General features: G+C 34.9%; 1 protein-coding gene across 1 annotated transcript; it reads right to left on the bottom strand.

Moving 5' to 3' along the window:
* Nucleotides 1-1,457: 1,457 nt before the first annotated feature.
* LOC106134283 (transcription factor hamlet-like) lies at nt 1,458-2,231 on the bottom strand. Its single transcript, XM_013334285.2, has one exon. The coding sequence runs from the start codon at nt 2,229-2,231 to the stop codon at nt 1,458-1,460; it is 774 nt and encodes a 257-aa protein (XP_013189739.2).
* Nucleotides 2,232-19,637: the final 17,406 nt, after the last annotated feature.

Raw genomic sequence — 19,637 nt, forward strand, 5'->3', positions numbered from 1 at the left:
CGTCAAAGGATGTGAGATTTTATAAAAAAAAAGTATTATGCGAGATTCATTGAGGATTCCAAAATAATAAATAATAAAATCACAGATTTAAAGTTAACCTTAATTTAGTAATTTGGAGAGCATGATTAAATCACTTTTATAATTATCTGATTAATTTATAGTTTAAAATCTCAAAATATGATAAAAATATATCTAATTTGCGTAATATTTTGAAACTTAACAATGTGACGTCACATTTGAGTACACACACATTTTGTGACCTGACGTCAACAACGATATAATTTACGCAACACACAGTATACATACACATAAAATTCAGAGCATTTAGAAAAAACTTCGCTAACAATTTATAAAAATATTTATAATATCTTCAATAAGCAACAAGTTATATTTTTATTGGTAACCGGCGTTTCCTTTCAGACTAATAATACTAATATATTACAATCGATAAAGCAAATGTACAAAAATATTACACAGATACTAACTACATTCGTACGAAAGTACCAAATCAAAAGGCAAAGTAAAAGTAAATTTAATTTGGCGACAAAATTGATAATTTTACTGAGATTTTACTTCAAGTCAAAGTATTTTCTTGCTTTTTCAGGATGGGCACAGACTAAGAGATATTTTAATTTTAAGCTTTTACGTAAGGTCTTATAAATGACATAATTTAAAACACTGGTATATGAGTTTTGTAGTTGGGTTAAACCTCTGATGCCTGAGGTCTGCAACCACCTTTTGCAAGTTATAGTATGTTTGAGTTTTACTTGTCACCTTATTTAACCGTTATTTTATCGGTTAGAGGTTAACACCATACATTAATCATCCACAAATTAAATTTAGTTTCATTTTTTTGATTGAAATTGGCACTTTTTGTTCAACTTATATTAAAGGCTGTAATTCTATTACATCGAACACTCTTGGAACTCTAAAATTACTTAATTTATGTCTCCATGACAAGGAATCCATTTATAAATTCTAGTAGCATATATTTCTATCGGTAGTGGAAATTCGGTATTCTTTCTAACTACACTTAAAAGCTAATTTAATTTGAACAAAGGCTTTATTTACATGAGACATTATCACGTTATTTTTCACATATAATATACATACGAGTACATTTCATATTTTTACGATTTCGCGTATACATTTTGACTGGTGACAGTTCTAATTACTTTTCAGCTATGGACATAGTTTTTTGACCTTTTAAAGAGATCATTGAATAAAATATTTGTAATTGTTCTCTTTCATATTTAAAATCTTAATTTTGTTTAACCGCAACCTTCTTCGGTTTAACTTAATTGTAATAAAGACAATCACTTTGTTCGTAGGTTTGTACAGTGGATATGTAATCTTAATATTTACAATCCACAAAATCATATCAAGTCCCGTAAAATTACACAAGAGTCATTTGGATGCTTGGACCAGATTATTGTAACTCTGAATGTTTTCCACTATCAGGTGTGGTCAGCGGCCGTGGTGGCGGCGGCAGTGCGGCGCGCTGGCGCCACTCGCCCCATGAACGACCTGATCTCCTCGAAGTACGTCTCATCCGGAGACCTCCGGCGGCTATCGTCGCCGTTCTCTGCTTCGTGTTTCTTCAAATGCCGGTCGAGGTTCGTCTGCTGGCCGAAACAACGGTCGCAGTGACGACACCGAAACGGCCGCTCCTTATTGTGTATATTCCGTACGTGTCGTTGTAAGTTTGAGGATATCGAGAACGATCTCTCGCAATATTTGCATCGGTACGGCTGTTCGCCGGTGTGCGTCCGCAAGTGTCTCGTTAGATTGGCGCTCCGAGGAAACGCTTTCCCGCAGTAGGAGCATGTGTACCGGTCTCTCGCCCTGGGGGCTCCAGGGTTCGGAGGTAAGGGTGGTGCTCTGGGAGCGCCGGGAGCGAGTAGTGTCGCCGCCGCTGCAGGTAGGAACGGGTATCGGCCGAACGAGGCCGGTAAAGCTAGCGGGAGCCTTCTGCAGAACTGTAGTAGGGCCGGGTGAGCCGGGTGGGCCGGATGCGTCGGGTGCGGCGGTGGCGAGGGTATAATGAGGTTGCAGTTTTCATCTTCCAGTCGTTGCGGTCTTTTATGAGTGACTCTGAGGTCGAGCGGCTCGTCTGCTCGAGGGGAGCCGAGGGGGCTGGAGTGGTGGTCCAGCGGCGAGGGCGGGGGGGATGCGAGGCGGCGCGGCGCCGCGTGCTTTTCGCGCATGGCGGCCGCCGCGCACGCGCTCATCGGGCTCGTGCGCCACCGACCTGGAACAATGAAAACAAAGTGTTCAATATTGATGGGACTACGGGTTTGCAATGTATAATGCCATCGGTACAAAAATTGATTTAATAATTAGTATTATGGTAGAAAAGACATCAACGCGTTCAACAGTTTAAGAAAAAGTAATCTAGATTTTCCGTCAACGTCAGTTCATAATTATTTTTTATTTTTTCAGAAGCATGTGAATATTTAAAAGTAAATTTAAATATTCTTATATTCATTTTCGATGACAATTTTGAAAATATGGCCTAAATAATGTAAATCAAGTAAGCTCCATCCATCAATCCTCCTCAACCTTCGGCTGTTAGCAATCAGGTATGCTAAACCGTCTTTCGAAAGACGACCGGCGGGCGCTGATCGATGTCACCGTGCGCCCACGCATCGGCCACGCCCACGTGGTTTCGACACAAACTGGAGCAGGCTACCGAAACGAAGACATAAAATAACCAGTTTGCAAACGGATCACCAAAATTTCGAGAAAAAAATATTTTTATCTGGTATCGTCCATTTTAAGGATTCTATAACCATATGGCAAAAGCAGCTACTCTTAAAATATATATTGTCATTACGAGAAACTTAATCAAATTAGTATCGAAAGAATCGTTTAAAAAATCACTGACTGAAAATGTATGATTATGGAGGTCATATAAGAGGGAGTCGGTTTGTGCCAAAATCCTGACTTACCAATTCCAAGATCGTATTGGCCCACCGTGGGCTTCTCTCTAGAGATGTGAGTTGTAACCGGGCCTTAAAAGCATGGAGCATGAAGATGTTCTTAAATGGTGTCACATCTGCGTGCGGTTTTATTTTAACCTATGCTCAATTTAATCATTAACGTTACTTTATTGGCCGTTCATGTTACCGTAACTATCGGGTACAAATGTGCAGCTGACATGTTATTGCGTACTCTCGTTTGCATAAGGTGGATCGTAATACTGTTATTGGAAATCGATAGCTTATTCAAAGAACGTTAAATTGTATTGATTTGTGACGACGCTATTGTAAGTTTAATGGGAAAATGTAAAAGAAAAACAGTCACAGATTACACCAGACATAGAATAAGATTTTCGGAGAAATTAAGAGTATTCAAAAAGTTAAAGTACCTCTATTGCATCTTTCATTCACCATTCATAATGCATTTACCCAAAATTAACAATACCTTTTTCTACTATATTTTCTTCTCATTTAGTTAATGGTGTCCTTTGAGTCTTGTAAGTCAATTATTTGTGGCTATAGCTAGCTATAGCTTTATATTATGAGTGGCTCTAATTTATTTGATTATATGACATCATTAAGATTTCTGTGACAATATAATTTTCTTTTCTTTTATAATTGAAGAAAGCCTGCATAGTATGGTCCATCCCCAAGGCAATTTCTACTCACAAATCATAAGCATGAGTTTAGCTCACGAGTTTACCAAATAAGGTTCCTGCAGATCTCAGCCTGACCCTCGTTCTGTAGATTTATGTCGGCTGCTTTTGGCGCAAATTAGCCGTGTGTCATTGTTGCCGTGACTGAACCAATTTGAAGAATTTCTTTTACCTATTTACTGTTTCAATGACCTGGTGGTCTAAATGTTTTTCCAGAAGATTTCTCTTTCGATTTGAAAAGTCCATCCTGTGTCAAATTTATTTTTCTTTTATCATGGTAGATATCTAAGAACAGCAATTTAGATGTACCTATCAAAAGTTTATAATAATATAAAAACTGTAAAATGATAACAAAGAATATTGATTAACATTGATTAATTAACTAAATGACTGACATAAATACGCACAGCCTAAACCACGGAGTGTAGAGATTTATAATTTGATATGAAGGTTTCATGAGTGACTAAAGGATATTTTTTCAAATTCTCACGGGAACGGAAAATAACAGACGTAAAGAATATTTTTTACGGAGCCACGAGTGTACTCTAGTAAAAAAAAACAGAACAGATGACTTATGACCACAATTGCTCAATAAAAAGTTACAAAGCAGACAATGTCGTCAAAATCGTGACTGTGCACTATAACAATCGATCAGCCTTAATAAGTTTTAATGAAAGTAAAGCTGTATACACAAGTATCACCTGACTCGATCTCGCGCATGCCAAACTCGTGAGTACACGTGGGATGTTCAGATCAATCTATGAAATAAAGTTGTCCAATTTATGAAACGTATCATTTTTGTAATAACAAACTAATATGTGTGGGTTGAATGGAAAATAATTGTTTAAAACTTTATTATCTTCTTGCATCCTTATGGACGGGGATGAGATGTCTCATCTTTTCTCTTTCTTTGTCTCAGAGGTTGATCGAAAAGATAAATTAAGGTCGCGGAGTTGAGCAGTATATAATTTAATTAAAACTAATAATTAGTCTTAATCTTATGATTGAAATGTTTATAATAATCGGACATATAACCATGATCCAATGTGGGTTGCAAAGGGGTTGCGATGTTCAGATTGAATTCGCTTCGTCTGGAAATCTAACTTATCCAATCTAGGATTGGGGTCAAAAGGAGCACCCTGGTTCGTCTCCAGACAGGTGAGGATGTAATAGGGATAAACGCTAGAAGGAGGATTAGAAAAAAATAATAATAAGACACACCTATGTCCTGTCAACTTTCATGCCTTAGAAGTAATTTACATTTTACGAGTATTCTCCAGATATTTCTGATGCGTGCTACATATAAGGGTAAAAGCTATCTGAGTTTCCATTTTGTTAATAGCAGTAGCTTTTTCTGGGCTTCGCTCCTACGGGATAAGTCAACATCTTAATAAAACATGAAAATACCTGACACACCTAATCTAAATTCATTGCCACGATGTCATTATAACTTACACTTCGTGTGCCATTAGCAGTGCGATAATTGCCATACTTGAAGATACAATCTGATCATGCACCCCATAAGGAATATCTTAGGTTATAATCCATATTAGCCACATGTTACGATGTACTAAAAGTCAATGCTTGCACGTTTTGTAAGTAGCAGTAGGTTACCATACTAAATGCTAAATTAGCGTTTCACGCTTGCGATGAAATGTGGATCAGGGAAAAAAGGAGATATGTATTAGATAAAGCCATGTGTTTTACTAAAGATAAAAGGCAAATTTGGTATTTCCTTTTATAACAAGTAATTTTTTCGTTTATTCTGTACTTCACTGTTATCGAATGATATCAATTAGAAGACAATAACAGTTTTATTCCTATCATTATTAGAAATGCCAAAATTTTAAAGCTTGTTTTTCATTTTTCATTTTCATGGAAAAACTTTATTATATCGACTAAAACTTAACAAAATTTACATGTGAGCTAGGTAAGTATGAATTATTCTGATGTAAAATTTCTGTGTGCGTAAAGTTATAAACGCAAGATCTTCGTGATTTCATTAAATTACAAATGCGGAACATTAACATTCTAAACATGTCTCCTCTTACCTGTGATCTAAGTTTTCCCTAAAGTTGCTAAGGTTGTAGCCACGCTACGCTAATTACTTGTAATTAACGATGTTCGGAAGTGTGACGCGCGGTAGGCGGGGCGTACACGGTTAGACGATTATGTTAATGTAAATAGCGACTTCATAGCGACCAATGAGCGTCATCATGGCGGCCCGCCTCGTGATATATTAGCATTTGAAACGCTTATTCGTTCTACGCTAGCACACTTTTGTCGGATTTCATGCGTTTCTAACAACCGACTCGTCTCGGTTGGTGTGTAAAATAAATGTTTCACCAATCCGATTTACTATTGGTTTAAGTCTCCGCTGCATCGTTTTCTCTAGAGAAAACTTTTATCGTTAACAATTCGTTATCATTTCTTTTAGTTATGTAGTAACTTGAGACACTATTTATTTGACAAGAAGCTATTTTGTTGATATAATAGAACATATTATTAGCTTACTTTTTAAATAAAACTTTATTCTTTTTTTATGTCTTCAATAGCCTAAAATTGATAAACTTATGTGGCCATTTTGTCTCTCATTATTCGTCGTCACTGTTTACAGTTAGGTATAGTAAGTATTTTTTTTACTTTTAGGTACTAAAACGACTGAAATTATATAACTTGTTTTAGGGTCGACCAATATAGACGTAAATGCAAAAAATGTAACTTTTTGATGAAATGCAAAATCTCTCAGTAGCTACAATATAACACAGGTTCTTATAAGGCGATTAAAGATCGACGGACGCGTGCCTAGTGCGCGCTTAAACGCGATTATGTGGGTGCCCTTAGAGTCGTGCGCTGTAAATCACAACTACCTACTACATCATAAATCATTATTACTTCTAGTCACAAGTAAGCTTTAACCGACCAATGAGATAAGTCCCGGAAGGTTGGTTGTACCGACGTAAATCGGTGGAGACATATTTTTTAAAACTTTTTCCGGTCATAGATATAAGTGCCTAAATCATTATCTTTATAGTTGTATCAATTTCTGAAGTTACAGTTGCTAAGTAAGCTTTCAAAATGATCGAAACTCACTGTCCCTCTCAAAAAACTTGAACGCAACAATAGCTAAGAGATTTCACCACACCCGCTGAAGTCATTGCGTATCGATAAAATCCAAAAAAACGAGACGTTTCTTAGAATTGCAACTCTGACTCGAACTATTTGAAATAGTTCTAATTGATTTACGGTCACACGATTCATAAGAAAGCAAAAAATGTATTGAATGGACAGCAAGGGAAACTTGATATTGGCTGGTAGGTAAGTGCATATCCGGACTTCCATATCATTATGAGCTATACTTATATAGTTAAAAATTGAATGGTTTGAATTGTAAGATAAAAAAGTTTGTGCAAAGCATTACTAAATGCGACGACAGCTATATCATAAGTCAAATAGTTGATACATTCCATCATATACTCTCTCATACGACCGGACTAGTAGCAGATTCACACGCAGGCCACTTTTTTAGATTGCATCGTATCGACAAGCACAATCTATGATTTATTTCACATCACTATTTTAGGAAACATGTCGCGCCGATCGCCTTATGGCGAGATATGAAATTACTATGATCTATTGGACCAAGATCGTTAATGTTCTGATAAAATAGATTTCGTTTTGCTGAAGGCATATAAAATTGACGATTATTTGTTTGATTATGTTCAATATAACCGAAAATACGCTTAAACTAATTCGCTTCTAAGTCACGTAGAGTTTCAGTAGCGCAAAATTTACATTATAAACGGCTATTAAGAACGTTTTCTGATATCCGAAACGCGTCGAAATAATTACAAATCGATAACGCGCTGCTTTTATGGGCCAATCAGAGTGGAATTCTATGTATTTTAGACTGGATATTTAAACTGATTCTGACCAATGGCGGGTAGATTTGACACGCATGCGCACTTACGAAGGCAAAAATGCTTCGCATGGGAACCGGGGCGTATTGGCGTGAGAACCGCCGGAAATTTCTTTTTTTGGACCAGCAGCATGCAATTCTTCTGATTAGTTATGTGCATTGCACTGCGTCTGCAACTGACTCATGTTCATTCTTAATGCATTTGATGTTACTCGAAGCGCAAATATCTTATAAGGAGCGGGAATTACTATAACATTGACGTGTAAGTTCACGTCAAGTTATAGTAATTCATCGCGACATTGTCGGAATTCTTATACAGTCCTTTACAATTTATCTTTCATTTTCTGATAATAATTAAATAACTCCGTCAAAGATGTTACAGATTGTTCTTAAAAAAATAAGTACAAAAGTGAGATTTTGTGAAGATAAAATGACGTAATAAATTTGGAATTCTTGTAAGTATATGCGTGATAAATATGGCTTAACATATTTTCACCTCTATTATATCTCCTGTCAGAGGAACAACGGAGCAGAATAACGTACTCCATTATGTATTCAGAATATAATCTGTATGAAATGCTGTACAGAAACGCGGCTAGATAACAAAACGTCTCATAATTTATTGTTCGCCATTAGCAAACGAGTATAACATGCAGACAGAAAGCAATCTTCTCTAATTTGTTCAACAAGGAGCCTAAACTTATCATATTTGACGTGTCTTATTATTTGCTTAGATATTTCTCGGTAGAATATTTCCGAAGTGCAAATGTCGTGATATTTTTAAAACGTATTTTTAAAATTTTAAAAGTACATTTTTGATTTGTTATAAGTTAATGTATTTGGGGTATGCTTAAATCACCAAAGTATTTTATTTACTTATACATATAAGAATCGTGCCCATGGTATACATATACATTCTTCCTTGATGAAATCGAAGATTCAGGCATAGTTTTTCTAAAACCAAAATAGAAATGTTCTTTTATAAGGAGAATCTCAGATAATATATAAGTATACTTACCTAGACGGTTGACATACTGATTAAACTAAACTATGGTATTAAATTGTTTGAAAGTTTCAATTTCATTTGCATCGGATATTCGGATTTACATACGTGACATGTTTAGTAGGTAGGTATAACAATGATGTAGGTATGGTGGTTTGATTGCGGCCGGTAGGGGCTCAGCTACAGATTATTAGTAAAAGTGCGATCAAATTAAAACTATAAAAGCATTAAACTAAATATTTTTGGACGCTTATTTACAACGAGTCAAACATCGCAGTTATAGTATTTATAAAACAAACAAAACTATAATAAATATAAGTATAGTTTGTTTTGATGTTGCATAAACAGGTTGTTGTGTACAACATAGCTAAGCCGTAATAATCTTGAAGGGTGATATTATAAGTTGGAGATATGCAACGACATTTTATAGGTACTCTGTTACTAGAATAGTCATTGTTGACTTTTTGATTAAAATGACATTTTGAGATGTGGGCTGTTTTAAATAAAACTTTTGTGTTGGAAAATGAAATGTGAAGCCTGTGTGATATATAGAAGGTACAATTCATCTTGGAAACTGGACCATCTGATATGGAAAAAGATTTTTTAAAACCAGTTTAACTTAGTACGCGAATTATGAAAAAGGCGCTCCAACAAAAGTTTTAGCCTGATGAGCATTTTTTCTTGGTGTATAAAAAATCTTACATATGGAACAACATACATATATGGAGCTTCAAATATGAAATACATTATTAGGGCAAATAGTAAATTCCATCCGAATGTAATCACTGGAAATAGCCAGTGTTAAAATATTCTTTCTTGCTGGCGAACCCAAACAGCAAGATTTTGAATATTAAAAGAAATGAAAAAATAATGTTAACGACTATGAGTAAACATCTGAAGACATCTTTTTTGCATTATCCGAATGTAATCACTGGAAATAGCCAGTGCTAAAATATTCTTTCTTGCTGGCGAACCCAAACAGCAAGATTTTGAATATTAAAAGAAATGAAAAAATAATGTTAACGACTATGAGTAAACATCTGAAGACATCTTTTTTGCATTATCCGAATGTAATCACTGGAAATAGCCAGTGCTAAAATATTCTTTCTTGCTGGCGAACCCAAACAGCAAGATTTTGAATATTAAAAGAAATGAAAAAATAATGTTAACGACTATGAGTAAACATCTGAAGACATCTTTTTTGCATTATCCGAATGTAATCACTGGAAATAGCCAGTGCTAAAATATTCTTTCTTGCTGGCGAACCCAAACAGCAAGATTTTGAATATTAAAAGAAATGAAAAAATAATGTTAACGACTATGAGTACCTAAACATCTGAAGACATCTTTTTTGCATTATCTATTATGTAGAAGTTTACAGGTCGTTGTAATCGCCAACGCGCTTTACGTAGGTGGTCACACCTTTATCAAGGCACAATACTGCAAGCGTCCCGTTGGATTTTATTAGACGTCCCTTTCATAAATAAGGGAAATGTCGCGCCAGGAACAGGACAAGAGATATTCTGACTCCGGATATATCAGATGTTAATGCTATTTAACGAGCTTTGAGATTTGAATCACGATCGTGGAATAAGTCAACCGCGAAATATGTTACAGCGGGTTGCGACAGTTATTGTTAAAAATCTAAACTTTACTATTGAAATTATCATTGAAAAAAATAGATAATTTCAAATATACTTATTTGAGAAGAGTATGCCTGCGGGTCCACCCGCCTAAAAAGAAGAATCCTGCTAACTGCCGTCCCCGTGGGGATTTAGGGGAAATCCTTTCTTGGTGTATCTTTAGACCATTTAAGAAACCTTACTTTTGAGCCTAGTCTGTAAATCACTCAGTATCGAAAGAGTTCTATAAATATGGATTTACAATGGATTAAGGTAAATATGACCTAATGAAAAAGCAATAAAAATCAAAGAAAATCGTTTACCACACACAATAAGAAATGTAGGAAAATATATAAAAAGGTTTAATGAATTGGAAACTAAAACAGATAATTTAGAACTATCTTTAACTAGTATTTTATATGATAAGGTATGTAAGAAAAAAAAGTCTCGTTAAAAAGTACCAGGCATTCGAACTATCAAATCAATGGTATACATTTACGCTCAGATATGGTTAAATTGGATCAAACCTAACTCGGAATTCGCGAATAAATTAATACCGTCCCATTGCATTAGTTACACTTAGATATGGGAAGATAACACTTAGTTGCCCCCGCCCATAACTGGATATAATTAATCATTTTAACGTCCACTCAACTCATTTCTGTGATCGTAATACTAGCTGATTGCGATCAATTAGATTAAAGAAATGTTTTCTACATCTTTTTAGTATGGTAATGAAGAATAACCAGCAACATCTCTTTTGTACATGATCACGTCTCTATATCTTATGGGGTAGACAGAGTCAACATATTTGAAACGACCAAAAGCCATGTTCAACTGTTTAGCTGAAATGAATGAAATAATTGAGATTCAAATTAAAGGTTTTTTCATCTAAAACAAGAATTCCAAGTTTACAAGTCTTTCATTTGATTGACTTTTACAATCTGCACGGGAAGAGTGTCAGCTGGTTAACACTTTTTTCTATGGGAGCTATGTTTAATAAGAATGTTTAAATTTCAACTTTTAGCAAAATCAAGAGATATTAGTTACTTATATAATTTCAAAAAAGCAGGCGACGGTAATTTAATTTAGAAATTTCGGTCGAATAAGTATTAAACCAGAAAAGGATAGACTACATTGTGACAGGTTCACTTTCGCTTTATTAATGTAGGCGTTAATTTATTAGTTAAGTGTTAAGTAATGATTGTATTGACAGTGTCATGTAGTTGAGATCGCCATATATCCGGTGGCCTCCGGCGACGAAGCGAGTGTGAGGACATCTGTGGCACATAAGCACTGCTTTTTTTGTCCGTGTACACCTGCCCCCGCAGGCAAGATGACCCCGCAGGCACGCGCGACGCCGTTATTATCGCGCGAAAAACTATCGCTGGTTTGCTTTTTATTTTAACGTGAAATAGTTTTTCGGGCGATAAAAATGGCCTCCGCAGTCCAGCTCCCGTAGAAACGGGGGCTCAGAAAGATGTCTATCTTTCTGATACCTATTTTTTTAATAACTCTATAAATAAAAAATAAATGTATATGTATATACGGAACATATTAGTAGCTATTTTAGTATTAGATTATGTTAGCCTCAAAGTAAGTTCGAGACTATATTTTATAATAAATACTTATAAAGATAAACATCGGAGACCGAGGCCAATCAAAGAAAGTTACGCTTCTCATCGTGCCCTGGCCGGGATTCGAACCCAGGACCTCCGGTGTCACAGGCGAGTGCACCGCCGCTGTGCCACTGAGGCCGACAATAAATAAAATGTCTCTAAGAATATATATAACAATTACTATTACAGTGTAGAGAGTGTAGAGTGTGGTAAATTCAAGCAAAACAACTATCCTTGCAATCCTGAAAACACACTTTACCGGATATAACAACAAAATTTTAAAATTTTGTGGTGTTGACTGTACTTACATATAACCTAGATACATTTCTTAATTTCAAACGGCGAATATGTTATTTGTACTGCACTTGCATCAAAATTAATAAGTAGGTATGCTATCTTGAGACTATCATCATTATCACAACACTATCATTACTATATCTAGACTGGATGTTGTTAAGTATTTATTCACCAAGCATCAAAATTAGTTCAGTGCAAACGAGTCAAGTTATATCTTAGTGATAAATTAATTGGAGTAGTTTTTGTTTCATTAACTTTACTGTAGTTAATATTATAAAAATTAAAAATATGGAGAGGATCAAAAAAGAAACAATTTTATTTATCCACAGTCCATTTCTTTTTTTTTAAATCACGTCTTATGTCTCTAAAAAAAAACTCTAAGAATATTATTAGCTTAATTGTTGCTAGAATGCTGCCTAAAAGAAGTATACGATACTGTATATTGTTCTAGATAAAGGATGGCACATTGAGATTGAATAAAATGAATCCCAAAAGTTGTTTCTCCACGTATATCGTTGGTAAACAGAAAAGTCAACCTTACAACTCAATCCGTTACTTGTCCATGACTTTATTTTAAAAAAAGATGTATAATACGAATCATCATATATGTCGTAATGTGTATGTTCTACAAGGGGCGGAGATAATCCTAGAAGCTATAGCCATCTTGACCTTCATCGTTCTACATATAGTATGTTATGGTAATAAACCAGTTAGCATTGTTCTGAGGATCCAGTGACCTGACCCCGGTTTAATGCAAGATAACGCGTGTGACATGACGTCATAAATTAGTGTATCATTGCCAACCTTAGGACTATATTCATAATTCATAACTATAGGCATATATTATCTATACTCATATTTTAGTATAAGGCTTTTGATTTAAGGTTGTTGGAGACTCTGTGATTGCTCAGGTACAGTACCATCAAATTTATCAATTGCCGAGGCAATTTTTCCCCGCGCAGAATCTGCATAGGTTCTGCCGAATTAAGTTTTACGTAAGTCGTTTTTGTTCTTTTTATAACGAATAAGAGAGAGAGAAAGAATGTTTATGCAGGTAAAGTCGCAGGCATAACAATCATACTAGTCGATTCACCTCGAATATCATCATTAATGTATGTATGTGTTATCGTTAGTAGAACTCGGGCAAGGTTGGTCTCCTCCCTTGCAAGAGTTATGTGTTTAAAGTTATAACTAATGCCACTTAACTGCTAGCACACTATGTTTATACATTTCATTGTAAGTCTAAGTTTTCACATGTTTATGCTGTTTGCAATAAAATATTAGTGATGAGTTTAGCAAATTTCATTAATACATTTAAACTTTCGCGTTGCATAAAGTCATTTTGTGACCACGGTCGGCGCAACCCGATCAAAACGGTATGAGCGTGAACTATGTGTGCGTAATTTATTTGACATTAGTTTTTCTTTTATTTTTTGCCCTTCCATCTTGCTTACTTCAAATTACACTAGATGGCGTTTAAATAAAGTCGGATTATCCAGAAATGCTTCATATCCTCTGCCATTCATATTTTGCAATCTCAAGACTCGATTATGGAAATATAGCGATAAGCCGAACGCTGTTATGTCGAGTTTTATCCAACCCACTACTTATATTCACATAACTGGTGGCTCGCAAATGGGCCGTGTATGTAAATGTCTCAATAGCTTATCAGAGCTTGTTGTGGCCATCATATCTGTATGTAGTGGAACATCTGTACACCAGGGTCGAGACTATTGCGCACGCGTTTAAGGAAGCTGTTCAATGCGCGATTTGTTATGTTGGCTTATGCGTTTAATTTAATTAAATTATTAGAAACTTAATAGCTATTGCGCAGGGCTCGCACTTCGCACCCACGGGAAAAGAACCTTATGTTATTCCTAAAGGTCGTTTCTATTTTTATAACAAATTTCATCAAAAGTTCAGTAGTTTTTAGTTTATTCGTTAATACAAATCTTTTCTCTTGTGTGTATTAAAAGCAAATCTATTGTCGGTTAATTAACTCGTAAATCTCATAGCCATTGCTTTTTCTTTTTGGAAGACATTTACGTACTGAAAGATTTGACAACATTATAACTGATCTTCCAAAAGTAGGATCAACCAGAATTGACTCACTACAAAGACAAGACTTAATCAACTGAATAAGTGGTTAATATGAAAAATTAGAAGGAGGAAAAAGGAGTAGGCCTTTAATTTCTTAATGACCTAAGTTTTATTAAAAGTAAACTTTTCTACTTACCATTGCAAGCCGCCATTCAGGATTTTATTCTAAGTTCATGCAAAAATCAAAGTGAATAGCCTTCATTATGCAAATAAGTAATGTCGTTAATACATTTTATGAATAACTGGATGCTGCTCCGATTATGGCACGCTGACAACACGTGGACTCGATCGTAAATATATAGACTAACTATATTACTCATTATATCGGTGATGATGAGAATATCGCTATAAGGATTATAAGAATAATATAAAGATTTTGTACTTGAAATACTACTTATGTACTACCTTTTTTAAATCTTTGAATGTGTAATAGATAAACAAAATCCAATGTTTATTTTTTATATATAGTATGTATTTACATACGTCCTTCAGCCAATATAAGCTTTAGGTAGGTAGGTACTTCTATAGATTTACTACAATATGCTTGCGGCTTCGCTCGCGTCATATGAAATAGCCCGGTGAATTCCGTTTTCTCGGGAATTTCGGGAAATCCTCTCTTAGTGCAAGCCTAGATAATATACGGAACCAACGGTTTGGGCTGTGTGTTGTCAAGTCAATCAGTCAGTTAGTGTCCTCTATATACACATACATACATATTAACACATCTATATCCCTTTAGGGGCAGATAGAGCCAACAGTCTTGAAAAGACCGAAAGACCACATTTAAGCACACGGCATAAACTCTCTCTATATACAAAAAAAGATAAATATAATTATGCGGCTTCAAATCGCGTCGAAATAGAGCGAGAACCACACTCTTCATTAATTTCAGAACAGGAGTGTTCAGAAACAATCAACCGTAGCGGTACCTTGATTCAGCGTGAAGATCTTGACCCCGGCGATTATACCCCGTTGGGCGATTAAGCTCTCTACAATGGATGACTATAGGTGGCTATGAGAGTACTAAAACCTAGATCACATTTGACGATCGAACTAAGTCCGATTTTAAGTTTGAGTTTGTTCATTTATTTGATGAAAATGCGTTAATCGATGCTATATTAAAAAGGCTCAAAGAATGAGGACTAAAAGGTCCGTTATTTTTTTTTAAACTAACAGTTTGTTTATAACCTGTAGGCGAAATGAGACCATATAAATGAAATCTATAAATTTTGATACATACCTACGTCGATGATAATTAGAAGAGAATAGAAACCTTAATTGTGCAAAAATTGTAACATATAAATGTTATAATTTTTGTACGTAATATCTTATGATAGATATTTTTTATTAAATATAATGTAACAAACAAATACATAGATCTATTATGAGTGTAAATATTCTGTAAGAAAAACTTATACATCATTGTATTAAAATAATATAATATAATAATCAATCCATTGAAATATTCATGTTGCTTGATAACCAGCTTTTTGTTCTGTTCATATATAGCTTACTTGCATACTATTGACTTAGTAATTGAGCTTAGTTACTAAGCAAATGTGAATCAAGCTAAATTGGCTAGCCCTAATGGCTAGTGGCAGACTAGAAACGCATTGAAGGTCGAATACAGCACTGATTAGGCGGGAAAATAATTGTTGATTCTTGCACCCATTGTCGGTTCAATGGTTCCAGTAATGATACATTTATGTCATACTATTTCCTATTATTTAGCAAACAATGTAGTAACAATAGGTGTATTACTTTAATTTATTGTTAACTTTGACGACGTTGGTTTCATCACAATTATTTAAGTTAGTGGTATGTTTGTCTTAAACAATCTTTGTAGGGGAACTAATCCAAATTGGATCACATATCCAGTTGCCTTAATGTACGTATTACATTGCGCCTATAATAACCTAGGTATATTTTAATTTATTGTTATTAAAGTTTTTGGCAAACTGTAATTAATATTATGTTTATGTACATTGTATTTATAATTTATGTCTTTTCAAGACTGTATGTTTTGCCTACCCCGCAAGTGATATAGACGTAATTATATGTATGTATGTACAAATGAATGTTTCATTTCAATAACAAAAGCGGGTGCGTTTTGGAAATAATAACATCTAGGTAAAAAAATTATTTAGATACCCAAGTAGTATCGGTTCGATCAAAATTACATAAACAGGAGGTAATAAAGATTATTATAAGCATAAACAGTGGTAGAATGTGGTGACGACATAAAGTAACACCTTTTTCAACATTAAAACTATAAAACTTGCGATGATTTCCGAATCTATTATTACGGAGGATATGATTAAAATACTTGTGTGGTTTTGAGGATGCTATAAAATTATAAGGTCATGACCATTTTGAATCTACGTGTAAATGGTTTTGGTCACTATAAGATTTTCTGTATTCAAAAGGCACACCCTGGGAGCCTCTCCGTAGAGCTGAGATGTAGCAATGTGTGCAGTATTGCGCAGGATACTAAACAAAAACGATGTTTCAAGAAGATACTACATTATACATCTATATTTATAGACTATGCTCCCACGAAAATTTATCCCATATGAAAAAATGCTTAAATTACTCATGAAAATTAATTGGAAAGAGGTAGTCTCTGCCTACCCCTCCGGGAAAGAGGCGTGAGTTTATGTATGTATGTATGTATGTATGTAAAATTAATTAAATAAAATAGTAAAGTAGGTTAGGTACATTTGTGTCAAATTTCATTAAAATTCAGAGATTTTTGAGTTATATAAAACAAACAAATATGAATGAAGAGCCGAAACCGTTATCTGAATTCTGCTGGAATTAGGCCGACTGATGAGACTGTTTTAATAACGTAGATATTGGTGAAGGAAGAATTGTTAAATTTTCCTAGTTTATGAATAAGTTAAATTAAGATTATGACCATATCACTGCGTGCTCATCACATAAATCCTTTCGACTCCATTCACAGACTCAACTATTCTCAGACGTCGAATATTGATGATGTCCATTTAAGATACCATCAATATATTACATAGCGTGGCAATATAATAATAACATTATTGATCGTAATATAGATGAAATATTTTATTGAAATTTCATAAAACATTATGAATAAAACAAATATTGCGCCATGAATGATATCTCGAGTAAAGGATATTATTCATAGATCTGTTCCTTATGACGCCATAACTGGTTCCTCTTTGGTGACACAATAAAGGCTGGTCCACACTGAGTGCGGGTGTGAAGTGAGTGGGTGAGTGATGCGCAACGAATGGCACCCGTTGGCATTTAACATGGAAATTGTGATTGTTTTATTTTTTGGTGCACTTTTAACACTTGTCATTGTGATTCATGCGATTAAACGAAGACATTGTTGTTTGTATTTTAAAAGAAATGTCAATCATTCATTAACTGAAAAAAAAAAAATACTTTTCTTATTTATGACGGCCTCTGTGGCGCAGCGGTAGTGCGCTTATCTGTGTCGCCGGAGGTCCCGGGTTCGAATCCCGGCCAGGGCATGACGGGAAACAAACTTTCTCCGATTGACCCGGGTCTTGGATGTTTATCTATATAAGTATTTATTATAAAATATAGTATCGTTGAGATAGTATCTCGTAACACAAGTTTCGAACTTACTTCGATTCTAACTCAATCTGTGTAATTTGTCCCGTAAATATATATTTATTTATTTTTATTTCAATGAAAACGAAATAAGGATGGTTAATAATACTGGTTTTGTGCCTTCTGGCTCCTTCCTGAGTAGCAAGCTTTAATAAGCTATTTTATGAGCGAATAATCAAAAATAAAAATAATTAACTAAGAACTTCTCCGTTCTGTGTGTGCCCCAACTACCAATATTGCCAATACAAATTAACAATACACACAATACTACCCACATAAGCCTTGGCATTAGCCAAATGTCTGGCAGATTCCTCGCGACGATATCAATTGTCATGTGTTAATGTCGCTTGATGATCATTGTTATGAAGTAGCGATTCGTTATACGCGACATTGATGTTCCACTATTGTTATTTAGATTTTGGTTGCGTAAAGAAACGAAGTCTCGTTTCGCTCCCCCTTATAAATTATATAAAAGGTTCCTTAGGTAATTTTAGATAGGAAAAGCTTTTGAGCTTAACATACATATAGGTACACATAAAATCACGCCTGTTCTTGAAAAGTGTAGGTAGAGACTACATCTTTCCATTTCCAAAATCTCTATATTATTTCGCTTCATTTATATAACCCTTTCACCTTTTCATTATAGGTAACCCTCTTTATGCTAACACGTAAGTCAACATTAACTTCTGAGATTAACATAGCAATAAAATTCATGATTAAAGTAAACAGAATGATCTGACAGTGAAAGACAAATAACACGAGTACTTAATAGGTTTATACAAAACGCTCTTCAAGTTTATCATGCAATTACCATCGATCTATTTAAAATACAGGCGAGTTTCTATTCAAATCAGCTATCCCTTTTTCAGTAATTGAAGTAAATTATTTAATTGAATACCTAGATCTGAACTGAAGTATTCCCGCCCAATAGTCATCTTTCAAAGTCCGATTGAATCTAGTAATTTCACCTCAAATGGACCATCTGTAAAGTAAGGAGTTAACAGAGAAATCTCTGAGAGCTGGCTAACAAAAAAGGCTTTTACGAGCATTAAGTTGTTGTGACGACATTAACATGTTTTAGCATCAGTTTTGCACTGTAACCGACAACACTTAAATTACCAGATTTTCCAAAATCTTCTTTGTCGTACGGTTTTATCCATGTCATGGGTCAATTGTTTTGAACATAATTGCTTAGCCTTTTCATTGATGGAGATGTCAGGGCATTAAGCTGATCAGTCCAGCAAATGGCCCTGACGACATGTCTTCCAAGACCTGACTCCAATCTGTACTACCAGGTGTGTTCCATGACGTCCTTACGACGCATCACTTGGCAAAATAATTGTCATCATGAATGTGTATTACAGTTTTTTTATTAATGCCGCAAAATTTATCTCCTTCTTTTTAGGTACGGATCAAAATGTTTGTGATTTCCACGTAAGAAAAATAAAACCTCATTATTAATAGCTTCGTTTAGACAGTCAACAATCTTGAAAATACTGAACAAAGGCCACGTGCAGCTGCATGGCTTGAAGATGGAATTGAGATTAATATAGTGACGGGTTGCTAGCCATCGCCTACAAAAAATGTCAATAGCTTTTTCCTTAGTCGTCGTTTTACGACAACCTTGGGAGAGTGACCCTATTCTAAAATGCCGGAAAACACACGGCACACTAATCTCATAACTGAACTCAAAGTTGAGAAGTATCCTTCTGTGCTCCTCTTAGTTTATTATCCACTAGATTCATGTTGAATAGGCCATGAATTTCTCAATGTTGTCTCGTCAACTGGATCATTGATATCAGCATTAGAAGCTATTTCGTGT

This window comes from Amyelois transitella, chromosome 17, assembly GCF_032362555.1.
Source record: "Amyelois transitella isolate CPQ chromosome 17, ilAmyTran1.1, whole genome shotgun sequence".
NCBI classification, from domain to species: Eukaryota; Metazoa; Arthropoda; class Insecta; order Lepidoptera; family Pyralidae; genus Amyelois; species Amyelois transitella.